General features: G+C 36.0%; 3 protein-coding genes across 5 annotated transcripts; 2 read left to right on the forward strand and 1 right to left on the reverse strand.

The window, feature by feature from the left end:
• Positions 1-3,143: 3,143 nt before the first annotated feature.
• LOC113289325 (pentatricopeptide repeat-containing protein At4g32450, mitochondrial-like) lies at positions 3,144-7,957 on the forward strand. 3 transcript variants are annotated; one of them, XR_003330950.1, is made up of 6 exons: positions 3,144-4,691; positions 5,041-5,194; positions 5,290-5,441; positions 5,542-5,662; positions 5,761-5,943; positions 6,032-6,441. XR_003330950.1 is itself a non-coding variant. In XM_026538557.1 (5 exons), exon 5 carries the CDS (start codon positions 6,478-6,480, stop codon positions 7,732-7,734), a length of 1,257 nt encoding a protein of 418 aa, XP_026394342.1. In that variant the 5' UTR covers positions 4,629-5,194; positions 5,290-5,441; positions 5,542-5,662; positions 5,761-5,943; positions 6,032-6,477; the 3' UTR covers positions 7,735-7,957. The 3 variants fall into 3 exon arrangements, 1 of the variants encoding a protein (XP_026394342.1); XR_003330949.1 differs by having other exon boundaries at positions 3,144-5,194; XM_026538557.1 differs by having other exon boundaries at positions 4,629-5,194; positions 6,032-7,957.
• On the forward strand, positions 5,117-6,208 carry LOC113291499. The gene is made up of 5 exons (XM_026541025.1): positions 5,117-5,194; positions 5,290-5,441; positions 5,542-5,662; positions 5,761-5,943; positions 6,032-6,208. Exons 1-5 carry the CDS (start codon positions 5,117-5,119, stop codon positions 6,206-6,208), a joined length of 711 nt encoding a protein of 236 aa, XP_026396810.1.
• Positions 7,958-8,400: 443 nt separating the features above from the next.
• On the reverse strand, positions 8,401-9,788 carry LOC113286190 (cold-regulated 413 plasma membrane protein 2-like). The gene is made up of 4 exons (XM_026534877.1): positions 9,427-9,788; positions 9,178-9,285; positions 8,988-9,058; positions 8,401-8,895 (listed from the first exon to the last, which is right to left on the reverse strand). Exons 1-4 carry the CDS (start codon positions 9,600-9,602, stop codon positions 8,642-8,644), a joined length of 609 nt encoding a protein of 202 aa, XP_026390662.1. The 5' UTR covers positions 9,603-9,788; the 3' UTR covers positions 8,401-8,641.
• Between the last annotated feature and the right edge of the window lie 13,549 nt (positions 9,789-23,337).

Consider the following 23,337-nt stretch of genomic DNA (forward strand, 5'->3'; position numbering starts at 1 on the left):
CTCTCATGGAAAAACTTCTATTATTAGTTTAGCACACTAACTAAGAATATATTCCAGAGGATATGTTTTAATTGCTGGTAATTAAAACATATATGATGAAAATCATAATTAAATGCTTTTCAGTGTTCCAGACCAGGGATCACCTTGAGTATCATGGAATATCTTTGAACAATAAATGATAAGAGTTATGTACATGTTTAAATATGTCGACATCTAGAAGTTTCTCAGCAAACCCTAATTCCAAGCTTCACACAAAACATGAAGAGATATGTGAATATTAGAAACTCAGTTTTTCTCCTTCGGAAAGGTTGTACCAACCTCACAATTTAAGTTGTGATTGGTTATACCATGTTTCCCAAACTAGGTTGTGACCGGTTATACCTTGCTTCCAAGAAGTAGCGTATGATCGGTTACGCCTTACTTCCTGAGTTAGCTTGTGATCGGTTATACCTTGGTTCCCAAAGTAACTCGTGACCGTTTACAACTTGCATTCCAATACAGCTTGTGATCGGTTACACCTTGATTTTGAATGTAGCTTATGACCGATTACAACTGGATATATTATATAGGCTATGACCGGTTATACCATATATCTTAACAAGTTAATATAGTTTCTATCTTGTCATCTTATATTGGTCATTCAAAAGATATTCGATAAAGAACCTGGCCAATCATGATTTCGTTCCGATTATGAAACAAGTTCATATACGTGCTTCCTTTAAACAAATGTTATAAAACATTGTTTCCTAGGGTGAAATCATTCTTATGTAATGCACACATAATCAAATAACTATATACAATAGATTATGTTGATGCCGTATTCACGAAGTTCCAAAAGATAAGCGTTTATACTTCGTAATATGTTTCCCTTGATACTTTGATCATACTATTATGACCAAGTCTCACCATTAGAGTATTATATACAATATATACAGCTTCGCATGTTATGTTTTCAATATAGCACGACTTGAAAGATACGTTAGGAATGGAAACAAGATCAAGTCAATATTACTAACCTCAAGTGGAAGGATGATGTCGTCGTTGTAGTTGTTACTTCTTCTCATTCTTCATGTCTTTGGAGTAATACTTGTACGTCTTAACATTCCTATACTTTTTAATCTAACCTAAACAAAGATGACTCTAGTTTTTAATCAAGCGACTCTAGATGAGTTTGGATACTAAAATATGACAACCAAACTTGACACACCAGTGCTTGGTGGGTTCAACCAAGCTATGCTCTAACAAGTGGTGTTCTTCACATATGAAGAATTTTGCCAGGTATAACTAGGTTTTTAATGATGATTATTTATGGTGTTCAGAGTCGCAATCAGCTAGGTTTTCATTTTTCGACCTAGACAATTGTGGTCAATCGGCTTGGTTACCTAACCAAATTTTGGGTAAAAGAGACTTTCCCCCATCGTATTGATAAATGATATGTGTAAATCCAAAGTAACCTTACGGCTTGAATTTAAAGTAACTTAGATATGTACGAACGACTTGAGATTGAAACTCATCAGCATCAGAAAAAGGAGATTTTTCTTTCTTGCTTTGCGTAGCTACTTGGGCGTGCAAGTAACAAGCCTTATCTTGTAACCTTTTTTTTTAAATAAATAAGTTAGATCTATACAATAAAAATGACATTACGGTATCCTAAAAAAACAAAAACGTACTCGTTTACTATTCCAAATAGATCATGGAAATACAAGTCTAATGATGTAAAACTTCCAAAGAGATAAAAGATTAAAAGTTAAGCGTTATTTCAATTAGCCCTCCGTAAATTTAGTTTACGAAAGTCGATAAAATAGAATATGTATATATTAGTTTATTAGTGAAACAGTGTTACGTGTATTTCATCTCGATATGATTCTGTTTTTCATGGATGAAAACAAAAGGAAATGCTATACGACATCTTACAGGCCACTTATATAGTTTAAAAATACTACAGTTTAAATGACAAAGTCAAATCTAATTCGGCGGGTCTATTAAACTAGTATATTTTTTTAGACATCATTTTAATCGGGTGCTTAATGTTATTTTTTGACAAAATGAATGTTAGTTCTATTCAAAAGTCTTTAGACCAATGTAGTTAATCTCGTGTCTCGGGATGTCTCAGACAGGTCAGAAATACCGATTAACTTTCCGAAGTGCTTAATTTAAAAAATCCGGAGTGTTTAGATTCTCTTAGATATACTAGTGGCTTATCTTTAATAAGACACCTATGTACTCACGTGTCCAAGCTCAAAACCAGCGCCCCATTTTCTTCTTTTCTTTTATCTCTTCCTTTCTTTAATTTCTTCTCCTCCATCACAGAAACTATTACGTGCCGCACTCTCCTTCACCATAGCGAAGAAGAATAATATCATAAGTCTGTAATCAGTATTTTGATGGTGAACCAAAATTTAAAGTTCAGCTTAATCGATTTGATTTTTTAATTTGTATTTGAAGAAAACCCTAATTTATAGCTAGTTTCATTTTGTAAAGGTAATATTTGGGTTCTCAATTTCGATTGTTTTTGGTTAAATTGTTTGGGTTTGGTGGTAAGGAGGAGAAATTGTATCGGTTTGGAATTTTGGGTTGGACAACCTGTGTTAAATTAGTATTTGGTATTATGTCAAATTGATTGAAGCAGTTGATTTGAAACGTCTTAAAATTGGTGGTATACTTCTCTGTAAATTGAATTCAGGTTCGAGATACCGAAATTTCCGGCAATTCCAGGCCAAATTCCGACCAAGTTAATAGAGTTTTCGGCTGAATTCCGTCAAGGGGAAATCATATTTTTCGCTACATTGAAAGCTGAAAACGGAATTTCCGGTGAAATCTCGGCCGAGATGGCCGAAATTAACTACATTGCTTTAGACTTGACATTCTATATTTTTTCCATACTTAGAATAGCTTAGATTCCACCATAAAACTTATTCTTAGGACACCCTAATCCCACTGCTACACTACATATATAGAAGAATCCCCCTTCACACTTCTTGCAGCCCTAAAAACGAAGAAGGCCCTTCACACTTCTTGCAACCCAAGAAACACTCGTTAGAAAGCTAGTGGTCGCTCACAGGAGTCACAGGCCACAGCCCAAATGATGCCCTCTGCTTTAGTTTAGGATAAGGGTATACTGCCAGTATGGCACCACTAAATCACTGTGATAGTATAGTGTACCTTCAAACCTGAAAACTGGGTTTTCTCCAAGGTGAAGTTCTCAATTTTAAATAATTATCTCTTATCTCTCTTGAACAATCTTTCAAAGGAAAATCTTGAAAGTTCAGAGTGAATAATTTTATTTTAAAGTTGTAAGAGATGAATCAACATAGTACTACAGTTAGCTTTACAAATATACCTTCACTACCCAAGTTATCAAGTCCAAAAACCCTAACCATAATATTTAACAGTAGCTTCAAGAAATTGAAGTTTGCTTCATACTCTGTTTTCAGTGGTTATGAGACACATTTACAACCTTTTCGCAGGAGAGGTTCACTGGGTTTGGTCCCTAAGGTCTCCAACAGAGAATTGCTACCACATACTACTCAAGGGAATGATTATTATGATGAATTATGCAAAGAAGGAAGAATTATTGATGTTATTGAGGATATAGAGAAGCATGGTGAGTCTCTAGATCAAAATAGCTTAATCTTAATCATTCAAGCATGTATTGATTCAAATTCGTTGGTATCTGGAAGAAGAATCCATGATCACATAATGGGTCCATCAAGAAAATCTAGTATAAGCAGTTTTATCTGCAAGAAATTGCTTGAAATGTTTAGTAAATTGGGTAGTGTTGATGATGCCCTTGAAGTGCTTGAAGAAATGCCTCAGTCTAATTTGGATTCTTGGAACAATGTGATTATGAATTTTGCTGAAAGTGGGAAATGTGAAGAGGCTCTTAGAGTTTTCAGTGAGTTGAAGAAAAAGGGGTTTACACCAAACGAGTCAACTTTTACTGGAGTTTTGATGGCTTGTCGAAGCTTAGGAGCATTGGAAGAAGGCATGGCACATTTGGAATCGATGGAGAAGGATTATGGGATTACTCCTTCAACGGAACATTATGTAAGCATTGTTGAGCTTCTAGGAAAATTGAGAAAGATCGGTGAAGCTGAGGCTTTTATAAATAAGGTAATGCCAATTGGACAAAATTCTATATTATGGGAGACCTTAAGAAAGTACTCTTCAACTGGGACGAATCAGCGATTGGCTGAAAATTCTATTGCATCTGCTTCTGGTTTGAATCGTAGCAATAAAAAGAGATCAAAGAATAACCTGATCTCAAACCAAAAGAGAGAGATTCCTCAGAAGAGTGAGGCTTATGTGAAGCTAAAGTCGTTAGGTGAGGAAATGAAGGCAGCTGGTTATGTGCCGGATACCAAATATGTACTTCATGATATTGATGAAGAAGCTAAAGAGAAGGCGTTGATGTATCATAGTGAGAGGTTAGCCATTGCGTACGGGCTTATAAGTACACCAGAAGGAACTACATTGAGAATTATCAAGAACCTTAGGATATGCGGGGATTGTCATAACGCTATTAAGATCATCTCGAAGATTGTTGAAAGGGAGATTATTGTGAGAGATAACAAAAGGTTTCATCATTTCAAGGATGGAAAATGTTCTTGTGGAGATTATTGGTAGAGACAATTATAAATCAAAACACGAGTTTTATCCAAAAATCTTGTGTCGCCCTCTTGATTATTACGGTATGTTTTAATTTTTTACAATTTTGAGTCTTGTTTATTCTTCTTACTTGCTGTCATCTCTTGCTCAAACCTTACAAGGAACTAGGCAAACAGAAAATCCCTTCGATTATATAATGGGGAGAAAACCTAAGCAGTAATGAACACTGCATGTCTGCATGGTTCATTTTTGGCTGAAACTAATAAAACTAGAAATGTGACCCAGCTTATTGGTCGGTAGGGTACATGATTGTAGCTGCAGATAAAACCCAAGCAATACCAAACAATACAACACCTGGTATTTGCATTCTTTGAGTGTTTTGGTTTCTTAGTTAGAGTTGAATACTCACTTGCTTCCACAAATGCGACAAAGCTCTACTATAACTTATCCATCCCCGAAGGCGAGCAATTGACAAAGAGGTCAATTGCAACCGATAAGGGGAAGATCCATGGTGGGCGAATTGGCAATTCAAAACCGGAAAAGTATTTTGGAATTACTGGATGCTGTATGGGATCCCAAAACACAGGTAATTGTTAAACAAATTAGTAGTACCTATATCCGCAGCAACTTAATCATGGCTTCACAATTTTTTTCTGGTTATCTGAAAATGAATGCATTCAGGAGAACAACATCTTCAGTTGCAGAGCTACTATCCAAAGTATCCTTGACCTATGGTCCTACTCATCCTGTGAAAAGTGCAGCAAGAAGGTAGAGATATGTGGCAATAAGACATGGTGCACAACATGTCAAATGGAGGTCACAGCGGTGCCTAGGTAAGTAATTCCGAACAAATCAATGAACTATCCACAAATTCTTTATGATAAAGATAATGAGTTTGAAATGTGCTTGGCGTACAACATAAAAATATATAAGGTACCGTCTAGAAATGGAGGTGCAGGATTCCACAGGCACCACTAGCTTTGTAGCATTTGACAGAGAGGTGGAAAACTTGGTCCTGGCCGCCCCCGCCACAGCCATGTCGAAGATAGAGCAGGTCAACATACATCCATCCATTTTCGAGTATATACTTTTTTTTACACTTAGTTAGTAGATATAGGTTTTGAGATTCTAAATTATTTTATGATAATACAGGGAGATCATCCTGCAAAGGAATTTGAAACCCTTTATCTGCACCATCAGCTGGAATTCCAGATCAAGCTTACTGAATTTAACATGAAACAGCAAGTCAAAACCTTCACTGCCCAAAAAATGTTCCAAATACATAACAGTGAAGTTAAAGGTGCAGAAATGATGAACTCTGAACCAAATAGTCAGGTACATAATGGCAACCCCTATTACTTGATGAACCACTACAATTTGTATCGGCAGGTTACTGATTAACCTCATTTCATATTGGTTTAAGGAAATGAAAGACACTGACAGGATCAGCGTTGAAGAAATGGAAACCAAAGGGAAACCGGTGTCAACTAGTGATGCAGAAAGCACTGAGCTCAAGAATTCCCGGACCTACAAACATATTCTCAGTACTATCAAGACCGAAGAAAAGAGCCCCGAATGTGAAGGGAACCCACCAAAATAGCTGTGCGTCAGACAGATAAAGGCTGAAGAATGAGCATACGACCCTTCTCTATTTGGTTGCATTTTTTCTTATATCCAGTTGTATTGTACTTCTTCTTATTTTCTGTCATTTTTTCAGAAATTTTGGGGGGCCCCACGGCCACCCCAAGTCCAACCCCAAAGTCACTGGGTCTCGGACTCTTTAAATAACAGTCCCACCAAAATCAATTTATATTGATAAAAATTCAATCATAATCTGCGCAATCCCTTTTTCATTTCTTAGTTTAAGCAATGATGCAACATACTGCTACAACATCACCTAGATCTACAAATTTCTGCATCTCAATTTACAAAAATAATGTAACCAAATTTTCGAACAATAATGTCCCGTGTTTATTCAATAGGTTGAAGTTTCACTCAGTTTATTGTGTTTTTCCTGGTTTAAAGAGAGAATTGCAAGCTAATTACAAGAGAGATTTACTTAGTCTGGTTCCTAAAGTCTCTAACACGGGATCACACCATCAGGATACTCACAGTGATGATGATGAGATTACTGAAGTGTGGGAAGAGGGAAGAATCCTCGATTTTATCGATGATGTAGAGAAAAAGGGTGAGTGTTTAGACAATGATAGCTTAATATCAATCATTCAAGCATGTGTCGAATCTAATTCAATAGTATCTGGAAGAAGAATCCTTGATTACGTTATGGGTTCTTCAAGAAAATCTATTATTAGTAGTGTTATCTTCGTGGAAATGTGTTGTGTATTGGGTAGTGTTGATGATGCTCTTAGAGTGCTCGAGGAAATGCCTGAACGAAATTTGAATTCTTGGAATAATGTGATTATGAGTTTTGCTGAAAGTGGGAGAGCTGAAGAAGTTTTTAGGGTCTTTGATGAGATGAAGAAAAATGGGTTTGAGCCGGATGAGTTAAGTTTTACAGGAGTTTTGCTTGGTTGCCAAAGCATAGGAGCATTGGCAGAAGGAATAACATATTTGGAATCAATGGAGAAGGATTATGGGATTACTCCTTTAATGGAACATTATGCAATCATTGTTGAGCTTCTTGGAACAATGGGGAAGATCGATGAAGCGGAGGCTTTTATCAATGTCGTAGTGCCAAGTGAAGAAAGTAACATATTGTGGGAGACTCTAAGAAAGTACTCTACAACTGGCTCAAATCAATCGACTGATAGGAGTTATGTTGGTTTGAATCAGAGCAAGAAGAGATCAAAGAACAATGTGACCTCGAAGCAAAACAGCGGAACATCGTCAGTACCGAAAATACCTTTTGTTGCTTATAAATTGTTCAAAAGAATTCACAATCTCAACTTGAAGGGGAAAAAAGAAACGGTAGTAACTTGGTCCCGAGCATCTACCATTATACCCACAATGGTCGGCCATACAATCGCTGTTCATAATGGAAGGGAGCATCTGCCTATTCATATTATAGAGCGTATGGTGGGTCACAAATTGGGAGAATTTGCACCTACTCGTACTTATCGGGGACATAGTGGAAAAACTAGAGATGCTAAATCCCGTAAAGGCTGAGTGACGAGTCACGAAACAAAGGAAGATTGATCTCATTGGTATACATTTTGACAGGTTACTGTTTTCATATGAGCTTGTTAGTACACCAGAAGGAATTGTTTTGTAACCTAAGCGTTGTAGCTAAAAATTCTGCATCTTCTGGTTCTTCTCTGCAATATTTTGTTCAAGACTAGCAGACAACAGTTCCTTTGTACTTCTGTGTTCCTGGTAAAATGTTTGACAATCCAGGATGTTACTTTGCTATTCACTTGATTTTTAGTTGGACTTATGATTTACCAGAATGCCCAAAAAAGTACTAAAAAAACTGGTCATGTTCTGTTATAAAATGTTTGACAATCCAGGATATTTACTTTGCTATTAAACTTCTGTCAGGTGTCTTAATTGGGCATGCTAGGCTGTTGGTCCATATATGCACGGTCTAGCTCATGTACCATTATAAGTTTGTAGGCATCCCCACTCAGAACTAGTTGGTGATGAGTGGAGTGCACGGCGAAAAGTGACGTGGAGATACGAAGGACAAATGCAGGGATCTCACAAAATCCTGAAAACAAGCATGGATCTTGAGTGCACGAAGAGAAGTGACGAGAGATACAATATCATGCAAATGCTAGTTATGTCACCAAATCCTGAAAACCAGAATGAATCTTTAAAACAAATGTGCGGCATTTAATTTATTCATTCATGAAATCATTGGTTTAATGCTTACCAACTGATAGACTCGCATATATATAAGCTACAAAAGGTTGCAAAATAGAGTTTTATTTTGTATTGAAGCAAAATAGCAACCCCATTGATCTTATCAAATGGAGCAAGTACACAATTTAATTACACAAAAAAATTTAACAAAAATTTAAACAACACACTGTTGTTGCTGAAGATAAAGTGATGAGTGAAGCTATCAGTACCACTAGTTGAGATGTAGCACAAGAGACCAGATAGGATAAACAATCATCAAAATGATTCCACTTGTATAAGCCAAACCAACGAGTGTGGTGAATGATTGTTTGAACCCGCCAGATTTTCTAATATGTTCTTGCAAATGGTAAAAGGTGATGACAATACAGATGACATCACCAATCCAATTCCCTCTTAAAGTTTCACCAATTAAATGAGGAGCGAGCGCTAGTACAAGAAATGTTGATCCAATCTTTCCAGGCCAATCTGCAAAACCACAATAGTAACCGTTAGTCACCAAGAACCAGCAGCTCAAGTTTCAGTCACACACTCTCTTAGTTAAGCTTTTGATCACATACTTGGAACGTGTTCTGGGAAAAATAGTTGCAACAGGACTGAAAGTAGAGAGATTCCTTTTGAAATTTCTCCGCTGCATCAGAAGAGAAATGTTTCAGTTGAGATTTCAATTGGTAGTACATGGAAGGAAACGCTAGAATGCAACCGAAACAATAATGAATGGCAAATGATTTCTGTATGCTGATCAATTACCTTAGAATGATAAACAATGTTGAAGGAAGAGTGAAGAAAATATAAGGCACTAGAAGCGCAGTCAGGATATTCGGCTTGTACTTTGTTTCGGCCGAAACCATCAAAAAACTGCAGCAAATTATATAATTATTATGAAATAAATTAGATGATATATTAGATTTCATCCGAACATTTTGAAATTGGGAAGTGACTGCCGTTATCCCATCAACTAAGTGGAAAAAATATACTGTATCATGGAAGAAAACTTACACAGCGGCAGCAACAGCAACCCACTGCAGGACGGCAGTTCCAATAGCTAGTCCTCCCAATTTCATGGCATGGCCAGCAAGCTTCTTTGCTACTATCCCGAGTTCTTTCATATCGGAATTAAGTGTTTCAGCTGCAATTTCATCAGTTTTCATTGCCAAATACTCGGTCCTCACCATTTCTCTACCTGTTTGAAGTTTAAAAAAACCAAGCTTAAAAGAATAAGATTAGACACTAGATTGTATATAATCTTCTTTGTAAGCTGGTTTTCGAGTACGAAGATGTAACTCAAATACCAGTTATTTATAAGGTGTTCGCAGTGGAAATCATTATTCAATAATCAAATCTGCCTACCGGGTTCCCTCCTTTCTTGACGAGGTCACGAGATGTTTATTTATTTATTTGGTACTGGTACTGCTCCATGGTGGTATAGTGCGTCTGGTCTAGAGATATGCGCAAATCCACATCAAACGAATATAATGCAACACTGATAAGAGTCATGAGATTATTAATGCCAATAATTGCCATTTATTATAAAGGTGTTGTTCTACCTTCACGATTTATTTAAGTTTCAGTTGGCCTCTTAGAGCAACTGCAGTGGTGCGATCAAAACCATAGATGAAAGATCAAAAAAAAGACCAAATTTTGGGTTTAGTCCGTGTTGTGACGCAACGGTACATGATTAAAATTTCGTCAGAGTCCGCCCCATTTTTTTTTCGTAAAATTTCATCAGGCGGACTTTAAAAGTCCGCCCCATTTTTTGTAACTTTCATCAGGCGGACTTTAAAAGTCCGCCCAATTAAAATTTCATCAGGCGGACTTTAAAAGTCCGCCCCATTTTTGGTAACTTTCATCAGGCGGACTTTAAAAGTCCGCCTCATTCTTTTTCTTTTTTATTTAATTTGAATTTTCATCGGGCGTAATTTAAATCTCCGCCCGTTAACAAGCGTACTTTAAATTTACGCCCAACAACAAGCGTACTTTAAATTTACGCCCGACTATATTAGAATTTGGGATTTGGTCGCGACCATATTTGGTCTGGAATTTGATCTTTACTCCGTCTCACTGTGTTACGATCTCATCCCAAATTTTTGGTTATACTCGCCCACTGTGGATGCTCTTAGGTCCCATTTCTCTTAGAAGCTTTCATCTTGGTTAGCGGTAGGTAAGTGTGTAACAAAGACGAAAAAAATAAAGTCAGTGGAAAAAAATTCCACCATTCTTGACGCAGACTTTCTATAAGGCATGTGGGAATTGAGCCCTTCAACACCAACAAGAGAGGTCTTGCAGCCTTCCCACCACCTTCAGTGACTTCACCTAGAAGACCATCTGGCCTTGGAAAGTTTCCTCACGAGGAGCACTTGGGCCTCGATGGACTTACCTCGGAAACCCAACAAATGTTTAAGTTTTTTTTTTGTTTTTCCCGAAACCTATTGTGAGGTGTTTTGAAATGTTTCGAGGCATACTAAATGACGATACCATTTACTGGATGCTTATAAGAGGTGTCTTAGACATGATATTACGAGGTTACCTTTTAATTAGATTAAATTATTTAAATATCTTTCAATTTCATTAAGAAATTAATCTAAAACTAATTAAATTATTTAAATATCCTTAACTAAATTAAAAACTTAAATCAAAACTAATGAAACAAAGAACAGTTTCCTTTATTTCGATGAAAATATTTTGATCATCGATTAAAATCAGAACTAGAGAAATTTGAGTGCGAAATTCAAATCGTGATTGCTCTCAGATGCATATTAGAAGGTATTTACAACAAACTCATCTTTTTTTTGACTGTTTTTTTTTGTTTGATCGATTCAATAGGATTTAGAAGATGAAAGTAGGGTTTACAAATGTTGGTTCGGTCCAAAATTAACAGACGAACCTAGCCTTGTTCTTCGTTTTTACTTTTTTAGAAAATCAGTTCGGTTGATCTTGAAAAATATAATTTGAGTCGAACCTAGGCTGTTGTTTAGGGAAATATTAGGTTCGTCTAATTCGACTCTGGTTGGTTTTCATCCGAACTTTTGATTTGAGTAGGTTTAGAGATTTATTGATTTCGGCTGGTTTGGGTATTGCTAAATTTTGAACTGAACATTATACTGTAAGTCGCCCCTTAAACTACAAAGAATAAACTTAAGGTTCACCTAACTATTAGACGAGTTCGAATGAGCCAAACCATAAACGAAAAATACTTAGGTTCGGTTTTAAATTTGTAAGCCGAATGGTTTTTCTCGCGTAAAGTTTGTCCCTTAGTTTTCAGGGAAACCCAAAACAAATCTCCGAAAAAAATCAAATTTTTTGATGAATTCAACTTATAGAAAGGAGACTAAACATCTTATACAGTTATACCTGTGTATTATTAGCATAAAGTTCCTCATCACCCATTTTGAATCAGAAAATTCTTAGATTTCTCATAAATCTTTAAAACCCAGGTTTTCTTCCCACTTCTTCTTCCTCTCAAAACCACAAACACTCTCTCACAAAAAAAAAAGATTTTTTCTACTAATTACTTAACTTTAATAAATCTTTAATAACACTAATTAATCAAAATCATTAACATCAAATTATTACTATTACACTAATTAAATAAGGGTATACTTGTCAATATTAAAAATAGGTGGATAAGGAGTGATGGTCTTTTATATCTAGTGACCATATTTTGTCACCATTTGGTATGCCATAAAACACTTTCTTCTTTTCTCTTTTTTTTTTTCTTTTCTTTCTATCAAACAATTTCATCATGCTATTAGACGTGACTGTTAGATCACTGCTTGGTCGAACTCGCAAGCTTGTTTGTCAAGTTTAGTTGTCAAAACTATAAGTCTTGACTTCTAGTATACATATATCTATGTATCGGATTAGGATAGAATGTGTAGTAGATCTTTAGACTTCACGGTGTTTATCGATTGAAGACGAAGATCTACTGAGGGGAGCTTGGAGGAACTTTATCAACAAAAGGTATGTGGAGACTTGAACTCATCTATCACTCAGAAGTATATTATATTCTATCTCCTATTGATACTAAGTCGTATAGCTATATAAACTTTACACTATACACATTTGATATTTCGAGCTGAGTTTAACTCGCTTATACCTTTCTCGAAATATGTGTTGGAAAGTGATCTAATTTTAAATAGTGGTACATGAGGTTGTCGTTCACTCGGACTTTGTTGGGATTGATTTAGGATTGAATATACAAAATACTAAAAACAAAGGAAAATATACAAAATAAGGTCACAGGATAAAGAGATACTAGGACGCGGGATTTCACTACTTTTTATATTCTTGTGGTTCAATCATTAATTCTAAACAATATAGCTCAAACAAAAGAAGTTGTGACTCTAATTCTTTTCCAAAAATAGATTTCATAAAACATTAGTTGTAAGTTGTTAGCATGACGCATCAAAAGTAATTAAACCAACCATGCGACATCAAACAAAAAAACAAATAATTAGTAGAAATCATAACGCAATTAAATCTATGCAAAAATTCATATAAAGAATTAATTCATTTACCACAATCATGAAAAGTTGCTTCCTCCGTTGTCCCAGTAATGGGGTCTAGCTCCTCATGATACCAGAGACAATAATATGATTAAATAAATTTATTTTATTAATCACCATTGGAGTTCTCACAATGAACCGTACAATCATTTTTCTAAAATAATAATAATCATAAACAGTAGAAAATAGAATTGAAAATATTAAACTCCAAATGAAATAACGCTCTTGGCTCCGGACTGCCCCCCTCCCCAAATGTGCTCTCTAGTTCTCTATTTATACACACAACTACACATTACTCAAATATATTCTTCCATAACTCCAAAATATTCCTCTTTTTAATTAAAAATATCTTCAGAATTTTTTTCTTCTCTTTATTCTATATATTTCTTTACTAAACCCATATCTTCTTTAATTCGCAGAATAAAATCCAAGATAAAATCTTCTAAGGATATCTTTCTTGTTTAATACAAGATAACTTCCTTTTTCTTCAAAACTTCATGTTTATAAGGCAAGAAGATATTCTTATCTTAAAGATAATAATTCCTTTACCGTTGACACCAAATTTCCCGCCAATTTTTCTTTTCAAATCAAGGAAGAAGATGGAGTCCTCTTAACCAGTGATGGGATGCGATTAGCAGCTGGCTCCCTGGGTGCCCCTTATCAGTTAGGTGCCCCTTATCCAAAATTGAGAGTCCGATAACATGTTTCCTCCGGGTGCCTATACCAACTTTTCGAGCCGAATTTTCCAAAAATACCTACAAACACATAAAATACCATAATAAGTAGAAAATCGAGTACCAACAATACTGAAAATTGAGGATAATTCGGTCACAAAATTGTGTCTATCAAATACCCCCAAACTTATTATTTGCTAGTCCTCGAGCAAATCTAATCTAGAAAAATAAAAATGACTACACTTAGCACGTGCAACAAGCCGTTAAACCGCTAGGTGGACCTAGCGGCGGAGTGTTGTCTCCGGAGGGTTTACTAGAGGTGTACTCACAAAACCTTTACTCCGGACCCTAGCTATCTACGCAAAACCTTGGAAGGAACTAAAGAATCTCCTTGGTTGGCATACTTTCACTGACTACAGGAGGAAGTGCCCTGATGCGAAATTCCAATTGTTGTACTCGAGTTTGCACTCAAGCATACTAAAATTCATATAAGTGACAGAGCTCTACTCAGATAGTTTCTGTACATCAAAACCGGAGTCAACCAATCACATGGAAATATTAAGAAGATGGATAAAGAGAAAAATAGATGGTTTAAAGTGAACGGTGTTTCCCATATCTGTCTGAAGGCCTCTGCCAAGAAGAACCTTTCCTAATGGACTGAGATACCGGTCTGACTAATATCAACACAACTGACAAATAAAAGGGAACCAGTGGTCGATAAACCTAACTCTAGGTCAACACAACTGGCATATACAAGGGCACCGGTGGTCGACTTTATTGAATTTATTCATGTTGGTCTGATGGTCTGGTCTCAATTCTTTTTTCTCTTTTTTTTTGTGGTATCTCAATCACTCTATTTCACCCTAGCAATGGTAACAACTTGAATCGTGTGCCCCACCAAATCACTTAAAAGATAAAAACAAAAGGATTAGGATTCAACGAGATATGGCGACACTACCATTTTTTTTTTTTAATTCTAACACCTGAGCTGTGTGCTTTTATGAATAGACTCTTTAGATGTTTCCATCTAATCAGATTGGTTCCTCAACTCCTATAAACAAGATGTTCCCATCCACTTAGATTGGTTAGTGCCAACCTTAATAAACATAAATTTCTAGGCTTTGGAGTTTATTTATTGCAACTAAAAAGTTTCTACCATACCCCCAAACTTAAATCTAACATTGTCCTTAATGTTCTAAAGATAAAATTAAAAGCATGAACAAGGAGAAACTGTTACCACTCGAAGCAAAAGAGTTAAGGAAAGATATTACCGTGTTGCATGAGATTGGGTTACCTCCCAAGAAGTGCTAAGTTTAAAGTCTTCAGCCAGACATCGGAAGAAATTAATCACCTCATAGAATCATAAAGCAGTAGCCGGAATAACTGTGGGTCATCTGGATCAAAAAGTTTTACCCACAAGAAGAGGAAAGTGAAACAGACCAAGAAGATACCGAACATACCCTTGATTAAGACAACTACATCTGGTTGTGGTTCAGGTTCAGGTTCTATAAAAGGGTCTAGATAAAATGTTTTCAAGGGACAAATTTCCTCAAAGGTAAGATCCTGAAGGTCAGGTTGAAGAGTCTGGAAATACTTAACTAAGAACTTAGAAGCACATAACAACAACCTGAATAACTGGGGATCCTCTAAGTCAATCAGATTTGACTCACACAGTTGACCACAGTAGTGGTCTTCCTTAAGCAAATGTGTCGACCCTATTCTCCTACAGTAATTAGGTTTAGTCTCAAAACTTAATAACCGACACATCTGAAAATCATATGTTCCCACAATTGTAAGAAAAGTTTTTGGTGGGAAAACAAAGTCAATCTTGGTATCATATCCTGGGTTAACCACATCAACCAGAGGATGAGTTTCTAACAACTGAGCTCTCTTATGGACACAACTAGGTTCAGGAAAAAGTGTATGAAGATAATCTTGTAAGATGGTTGAGGCACAAATGTTAAGTCCTACACGAGGGAACTTAAGAGTTAAAGGTAAGGCATCATGAAAGTGATAATTACCCCCAAACTTAGAGTTTTCAGTGTCTCTAGGTAGACTAGTAACAATTTTCCTAATTTCTAAATCATTAGATTCCTGAAAATGGTCAATTGATTCTTCTAAGTTATAATCAGGTGCATCCTCACTCATTTTTACGAGTTCACTTTCTTTGTCTAAGACTGTTGTTTCTAAATCGCTAGACTCAAAATAAACTCGTTCCTCTAAACCATCATTGGCTTCGTAATCAAAAGGAAGTACAACTTCGTCTAAAACGGTATTATCTCTAGTCAAATCCCCGTCCTTTTGAATAGGTGGATAATAATTAAAATTATAGGGATTTGAATCAGAAATATCATTATCATTATCAAGATCAATAGGAGTAACAAATTCCTGATCACCATGCCTAAATACTTCAGATTCTTCATCAACATTATCCACATCATTATCATAACATGGAAATGGTTGAACCTCATCTACACAAGGAGTGTCACCAATTCTAATCTCGATATCTTAATTATGCAAATAACTATCCTCATTTTCAAGAGTATTATTGGATACACTATATTGGAAATTCAAGTCATTTCGAGCAATACTTTCGTTCGTCTCTAACTCAAGTCTACGCGTCGACTCAACTATCCTCTCAAGAGTCTCTTCTAAAGAAAGCTCCCTAAGTGTTGGATCTAAGTTTTCACTTAACCTATTGAGGATATCTTCCAAAGAAGATTCAGTCGTTGCTGCAGTTCTTTCGTCCATAACTACGTTCTTCACCTCATCTAATTTGTATGTCGATTCAGCTAACTTACGTGATGACTCAGCTAAATTCCTGAGAGACTCTTCTAGAGAAGGAATATGAACTGAAGGATCATAAAAAGGACTACTTTTCAATATTTTGATTGTATCCTCTAAAGACGAAGAACTAGTATTATAATCTTCTTGCCCGTATGACCGATGCGCGGGTGGATAGTAATTGGGATCACCATGGTATGACCCAAAACCTTGAAAAGGTTGGCGTGCCCAACCACTATTTACACTATGATCATAAAAAGAGTAATATACATGTTGTTCAGTTGGATAATTATTGTATTGGCTATACCAGTTCGACATCCTAACTGCAAGGGAATTCTAAACAAACACAAAGAAGGCTGACTCGACCACAACAAGCTTATTTTATCTAGCAAACAAAAAGCATGATGGCTCCACTTAGATTTCTAGACTATCTTCTATTCTTTCGAAAAGGAATTCGTTACAATCTGAGAAAACCTTTCTTGAATCAATCCGAGTTAAAGTAAGTTTAATAGAGACGAGGGAAGCTCAGTGGAGCTTTGATACCCAAGGCCTCACCGGCGTTACAAGGCGGCTTATTCAACTCACAGTAACTATCATGAACTTCAAAGTATGCTCAAAAGAGTAACCAATATTTTTCGAACGACTCTCCTAGTAAGCTCGTTACCCTATCGGTCTCGTTCTAGTCCAAATTTTAAGGCTTAGGTTCGCGTAGGTTACGTGTTCCTAAGGAGGGCAAGAAGGAAATGGTGATGAAATCCGAGTCCTTATCTTGATTTGGCCATGCCTTGCCCTTTACTAGAAAATTAAATACGATTTCAGGTCCTCAACTTATATGCATACGAAATCATCCAGTAAACCCGCTGACAGGGGATTCGCGGGTGTCTAGAATTCTTACCTCTCGTTCCAGACGGGGGATGAACCGTTGAAGTCGACTAGTTCCACGACTCATATGTCATGTACGAATCCGAGCGGCCGAGACGATATCATAATCGACGTCCTTCTCTGCAAACAGTTTATATTTAAAACTACCCTTCCGTAGGGTTTTAAAAAAAAATGTCCAATGTCCAAAAATATAAGATTACAACAATAAAAACCTTAATTACAGTTTCTAAATAGAATAAAATAAAATTATTTACAAAATCTTCTTCGTCACTCCTTTTGGATTTCTCTTTTCTTTCCTTTTTGGGCTTTGCCTTTCTTTTCAGCACTTTCTCTTTTTCTTTAGCTTAGCTCCAAATCTGAAAGCAAACAAAAAAACCAAAACGCGTAAAAAAGAACAAATAAAATAAAACCTATAAAAAAATTTATAAACAAATCCGCGTCGGCGGCGCAGAAAAGTGATCGAATTTTGAATAGTGGTAAATAAGGTTGTCGTTCACTCGGACTTTGTTGAGATTGATTTAGGATTGAATATACAAAATACTAAAAACAAAGGAAAATATACAAAATAAGGTCACAGGATAAAGAGATACTAGGACGCGGGATTTCACTACTTTTCACATTCTTGTGGTTCAATCATTAATTCTAAACAATATAGCTCAAACAAAAGAAGTTGTGACTCTAATTCTTTGCCAAAAATAGATTTCATAAAACATTAGTTGTAAGTTGTGAGCATGACGCATCAAAAGTAATTAAAACCAAGCATGTGACATCAAACAAAATAACAAATAATTAGTAGAAATCATAACGCAATTAAATCTATGCAAAAAGTCATATAAAGAATTAATTCATTTAGCACAATCATGAAAAGTTGCTTCCTCCGTTGTCACAGTAATGGGGTCTAGTTCCTCATGAGAATACCAGAGACGATAATATGATTAAATAAATTTATTTTATTAATCACCATTGGAGTTCTCACAATGAACCGTACAATCCTTTTTCTAAAATAATAATAATCAGAAACAGTAGAAAATAGAATTGAAAATATTAAACTCCAAATGGAATAACGCTCTTGGCTCCGGACTGCCCCCTCCCCAAATGTGCTCTCTATTTCTCTATTTATACACACAAATACACATTACTCAAATATATTCTTCCATAACTCCAAAATATTCTTCTTTTTAATTAAAAGTATCTTCAGAATTTTTTTCTTCTCTTTATTCTATATATTTCTTTACTAAACCCATATCTTCTTTAATTCGCAGAATAAAATCCAAGATAAAATCTTCTAAGGATATCTTTCTTGTTTAATGCAAGATAACTTCATTTTTCTTCAAAACTTCATGTTTATAAGGCAAGAAGATATTCTTATCTTAAAGATAATAATTCCTTTACCGTTGACACCAAATTTCCCGCCAATTTTTCTTTTCAAATCAAGGAAGAAGATGGAGTCCTCTTAACCAGTGATGGGGTGCGATTAGCATCTGGCTCCCTGGGGTCCCCCTTATCAGTTATGCCCCTTATCCAAAATTGAGAGTCCGAATAACATGTGTCCTCCAGGTGCCTATACCAACTTTTCGAGCCGAATTTTCCAAAAATGTTTATTTTCCAAAAATATCTACAAACACATAAAACACCATAATAAGTAGAAAATCGAGTACCAACAATACTGAAAATTGAGGACAACTCGGTCACAAAAATGTGTCTATCAAATACCCCCAAACTTATTATTTGCTAGTCCTCGAGCAAATCTAATCTAGAAAAATAAAAATGACTACACTTAGCACATGCAACAAGCCGTTAAACCGCTAGGTGGCCCTAGCGGCGGAGTGTTGTCTCCGGAGGGTTTACTAGAGGTGTACTCACAAAACCTTTACTCCGGGCCCTAGCTATCTACGCAAAACCTTGGAAGGCACTAAAGAATCTCCTTGGTTGGCATACTTTCACTGACTACAGGAGGAAGTGCCCTGATGCGAAATTCCAATTGTTGTACTCGAGTTTGCACTCAAGCATACTAAAATTCATATAAGTGACAGAGCTCTACTCAGATAGTTTCTGTACATCAAAACCGGAGTCAACCAATCACATGGAAAGATTAAGAAGATGGATAAAGAGAAAAATAAATGGTTTAAAGTGAATGGTGTTTCCCATATCTGTCTGAAGGCCTCTGCCAAGATGAACCTTTCCTAATAGAGTGAGATACCAGTCTGACTAATATCAACACAACTGGCATATACAAGGGAACCAGTGGTCGATAAACCTAAATCTAGGTCAACACAACTGGCATATGCAAGGGCACCAGTGGTCGATTTTATTGAATTTATTCCTGTTGGTCTGATGGTCTGGTCCCAATTCTTTTTTTCTTTTTCTTTTTTGTGGTATCTCAATCACTCTATTTCACCCTAGCAATGGTAACAACTTGAATCGTGTGCCCCACCAAATCACTTAAAAGATAAAAACAAAAGGATTAGGATTCAACGAGATATGGCGATACTACCATGTTTTTTTTTTAATTCTAACACCTGAGCTCTGTGCTTTTATGAATAGACTCTTTAGATGTTTCCATCTAATCAGATTGGTTCCTCAACTCCTATAAACAAGATGTTCCCATCCACTTAGATTGGTTAGTACCAACCTTAATAAACATAAATTTCTAAGCTTTGGATTTTATTTATTACAACTAAAAAGTTTCTCCCATACCCCCAAACTTAAATCTAACATTGTCCTCAATGTTCTAAAGATAAAATTAAAAGCATGAATAAGGAGAAACGGTTACCACTCGAAGCAAAAGAGTTAAGGAAAGATATTACCGTGTTGCATGAGATTGGGTTACCTCCCAAGAAGTGCTAAGTTTAAAGTCTACAGCCAGACATCGGAAGGAATTAATCACCTCATAGAATCATAAAGCAGTAGACGGAATAACTGTGGGTCATCTGGATCAAAAAGTGTTACCCACAAGAAGAGGAAAGTGTAACAGACCAAGAAGATACCGAACATACCCTTGCTTAAGACAACTACATCTGGTTGTGGTTCAGGTTCAAGTTCTATAAAAGGGTCTAGATAAAATGTTTTCAAGGGACAAATTTCTTCAAAGGTAAGATCTTGAAGGTCAGGTTGAAGAGTCTGGAAATACTTCACTAAGAACTTAGAAGCACATAACAACAACCTGAATAACTGGGTATCCTCTAAGTCAATCAGATTTGACTCACACAGTTGACCACAATAGTGGTCTTCCTTAAGCAAATGTGTCGACCTTATTCTCCTACAGTAATTAGGTTTAGTCTCAAAACTTAATAACCGACACATCTGAAAATCATATGTTCCCACAATTGGAAGAAAAGTTTTTGGTGGGAAAACAAAGTCAATCTTGGTATCATAGCCTGGGTTAACCACATCAACCATAGGATGAGTTTCTAACAACTGAGCTCTCTTGTGGACACAACTAGGTTCAGGAAAAAGTGTATGAAGATAATCTTGTAAGATGGTTGAGGCACAAATGTTAAGTCCTACATGAGGGAACTTAAGAGTTAAAGGTAAGGCATCATGAAAGTGATAATTACCCCCAAACTTAGAGTTTTCAGTGTCTCTAGGTAGACTAGTAACAATTTCCCTAATTTCTAAATCATTAGATTCCTGAAAATGGTCAATTGATTCTTCTAAGTTGTAATCAGGTGCATCCTCACTCATTTTTACGAGTTCACTTTCTTTGTCTAAGACTGTTGTTTCTAAACCGCTAGAATCAAAATAAATTCGTTCCTCTAAACCATCATTGGCTTCGTAATCAAAAGGAAGTACAACTTCTTCTAAAACGGTATTATCTCTAGTCAAATCCCCGTCCTTTTGAATAGGTGGATAATAATTAAAATTATCGGTATTTGAACCAGAAATATCATTATCATTATCAAGCTCAATAGGAGTAACAAATTCCTGATCACCATGCCTAAATACTTCAGATTCTTCATCAACATTATCCACATCATACTCATCATTATCATAACATGGAAATGGTTGAACCTCATCTACACAAGGAGTGTCACCAATTCTAATCTCGATATCTTAATTATGCAAATAACTATCCTCATTTTCAAGAGTATTATTGGATACACTATATTGGAAATTCAAGTCATTTCGAGCAATACTTTCGTTCGTCTCTAACTCAAGTCTACGCGTCGACTCAACTATCCTCTCAAGGGTCTCTTCTAAAGAAAGCTCCCTAAGTGTTGGATATAAGTTTTCACTTAACCTATTGAGGATATCTTCCAAAGAAGATTCAGTCGTTGATGCAGTTCTTTCGTCCATAACTACGTTCTTCACCTCATCTAATTTGTATGTCGATTCATCTAACTTACGTGATGACTCAGCTAAATTACTGACAAAGTTTTCAATAGTTTTCAATAGTTTGATTGTATCCTCTAAAGACAAAGAACTAGTATTATAATCTTCTTGCCCGTATGACCGATGCGCGGGTGGATAGTAATTGGGATCACCATGGTATGACCCAAAACCTTGAAAAGGTTGCCGTGCCCAACCACTATTCACACTATGATCATAAAAAGAGTAATGTTCATGTTCTTCAGTTGGATAATTATTGTATTGGCTATACCAGTTCGACATCCTAACTGCAAGGGAATTCTAAACAAACACAAAGAAGGCTGACTCGACCACAACAAGACTATTTTATCTAGCAAACAAAAAGCATGATGGCTCCACTTAGATTTCTAGACTAGCTTCTATTCTTTCGAAAAGGAATTCGTTACAATCTGAGCAAACCTCTCTTGAATCAATCCGAGTTAAAGTAAGTTGAATAGAGACGAGGGAATCTCAGTGGAGGTTTGATACCCAATGCCGCGCCGGCGTTACAAGTCGGCGTATTCAACTCACAGTAACTATCATGAACTTAAAAGTATGCTCAAAAGAGTAACCAATATTTTTCTAACGACTTTCCTAGTAAGCTCGTTACCCTATCGGTCTCATTCTAGTCCAAATTTTAAGGCTTAGGTTCGCGTAGGTTACGTGTTCCTAAGGCGGGCAAGAAGGAAATGGTGATGAAATCCGAGTCCTTATCTTGATTTGGCCAGGCCTTTCCCTTTACTAGAAAATTAAATACGATTTCAGGTCCTCAACTTATATGCATACGAAATCATCCAGTAAACCCGCTGACAGGGGATTCGCGGGTGTCTAGAATTCTTACCTCTCGTTCCAGACGGGGGATGAACCGTTGAAGTCGACTCGGGCCACGACTCCTATGTCATGTACGAACCCGAGCGGCCGAGACGATATCATAATCACCGTCCTTCTCTGCAAACAGTTTATATTTAAAACTACCCTTCCGTAGGGTTTTAAAAAAATGTCCAATGTCCAAAAATAAAAGATTACAACAATAAAAACCTTAATTACAGTTTCTACAAAATAAAATAAAATTATTTACAAAATCTTCTTCGTCACTCCTTTTGGATTTCTCTTTTCTTTCCTTTTTGGGCTTTGCCTTTCTTTTCTGAACTTTCTCTTTTTCTTTAGCTTAGCTCCAAATCTGAAAGCAAACAAAAATACCAAAACGCGTAAAAAAGAACAAATAAAATAAAACCTAAAACAAATCTATAAACAAATCCGCGTCGGCGGCGCCAAAAAGTGATCGAATTTTGAATAGTGGTAAGTAAGGTTGTCGTTCACTCGGACTTTGTTGAGATTGATTTAGGATTGAATATACAAAATACTAAAAACAAAGGAAAATATGCAAAATAAGGTCACAGGATAAAGAGATACTAGGACGCGGGATTTCACTACTTTTCATATTCTTGTGGTTCAATCATTAATTCTAAACAATATAGCTCAAACAAAAGAAGTTGTGACTCTAATTCTTTGCCAAAAATAGATTTCATAAAACATTAGTTGTAAGTTGTGAGCATGACGCATCAAAAGTAATTAAAACCAAGCATGCGACATCAAACAAAATAACAAATAATTAGTAGAAATCATAACGCAATTAAATTTATGCAAAAATTCATATAAAGAATTAATTCATTTACCACAATCATGAAAAGTTGCTTCCTCCGTTGTCCCAGTAATAG

The sequence above is a fragment of the Papaver somniferum genome, chromosome 6, assembly GCF_003573695.1.
Source record: "Papaver somniferum cultivar HN1 chromosome 6, ASM357369v1, whole genome shotgun sequence".
NCBI lineage: Eukaryota > Viridiplantae > Streptophyta > Magnoliopsida > Ranunculales > Papaveraceae > Papaver > Papaver somniferum.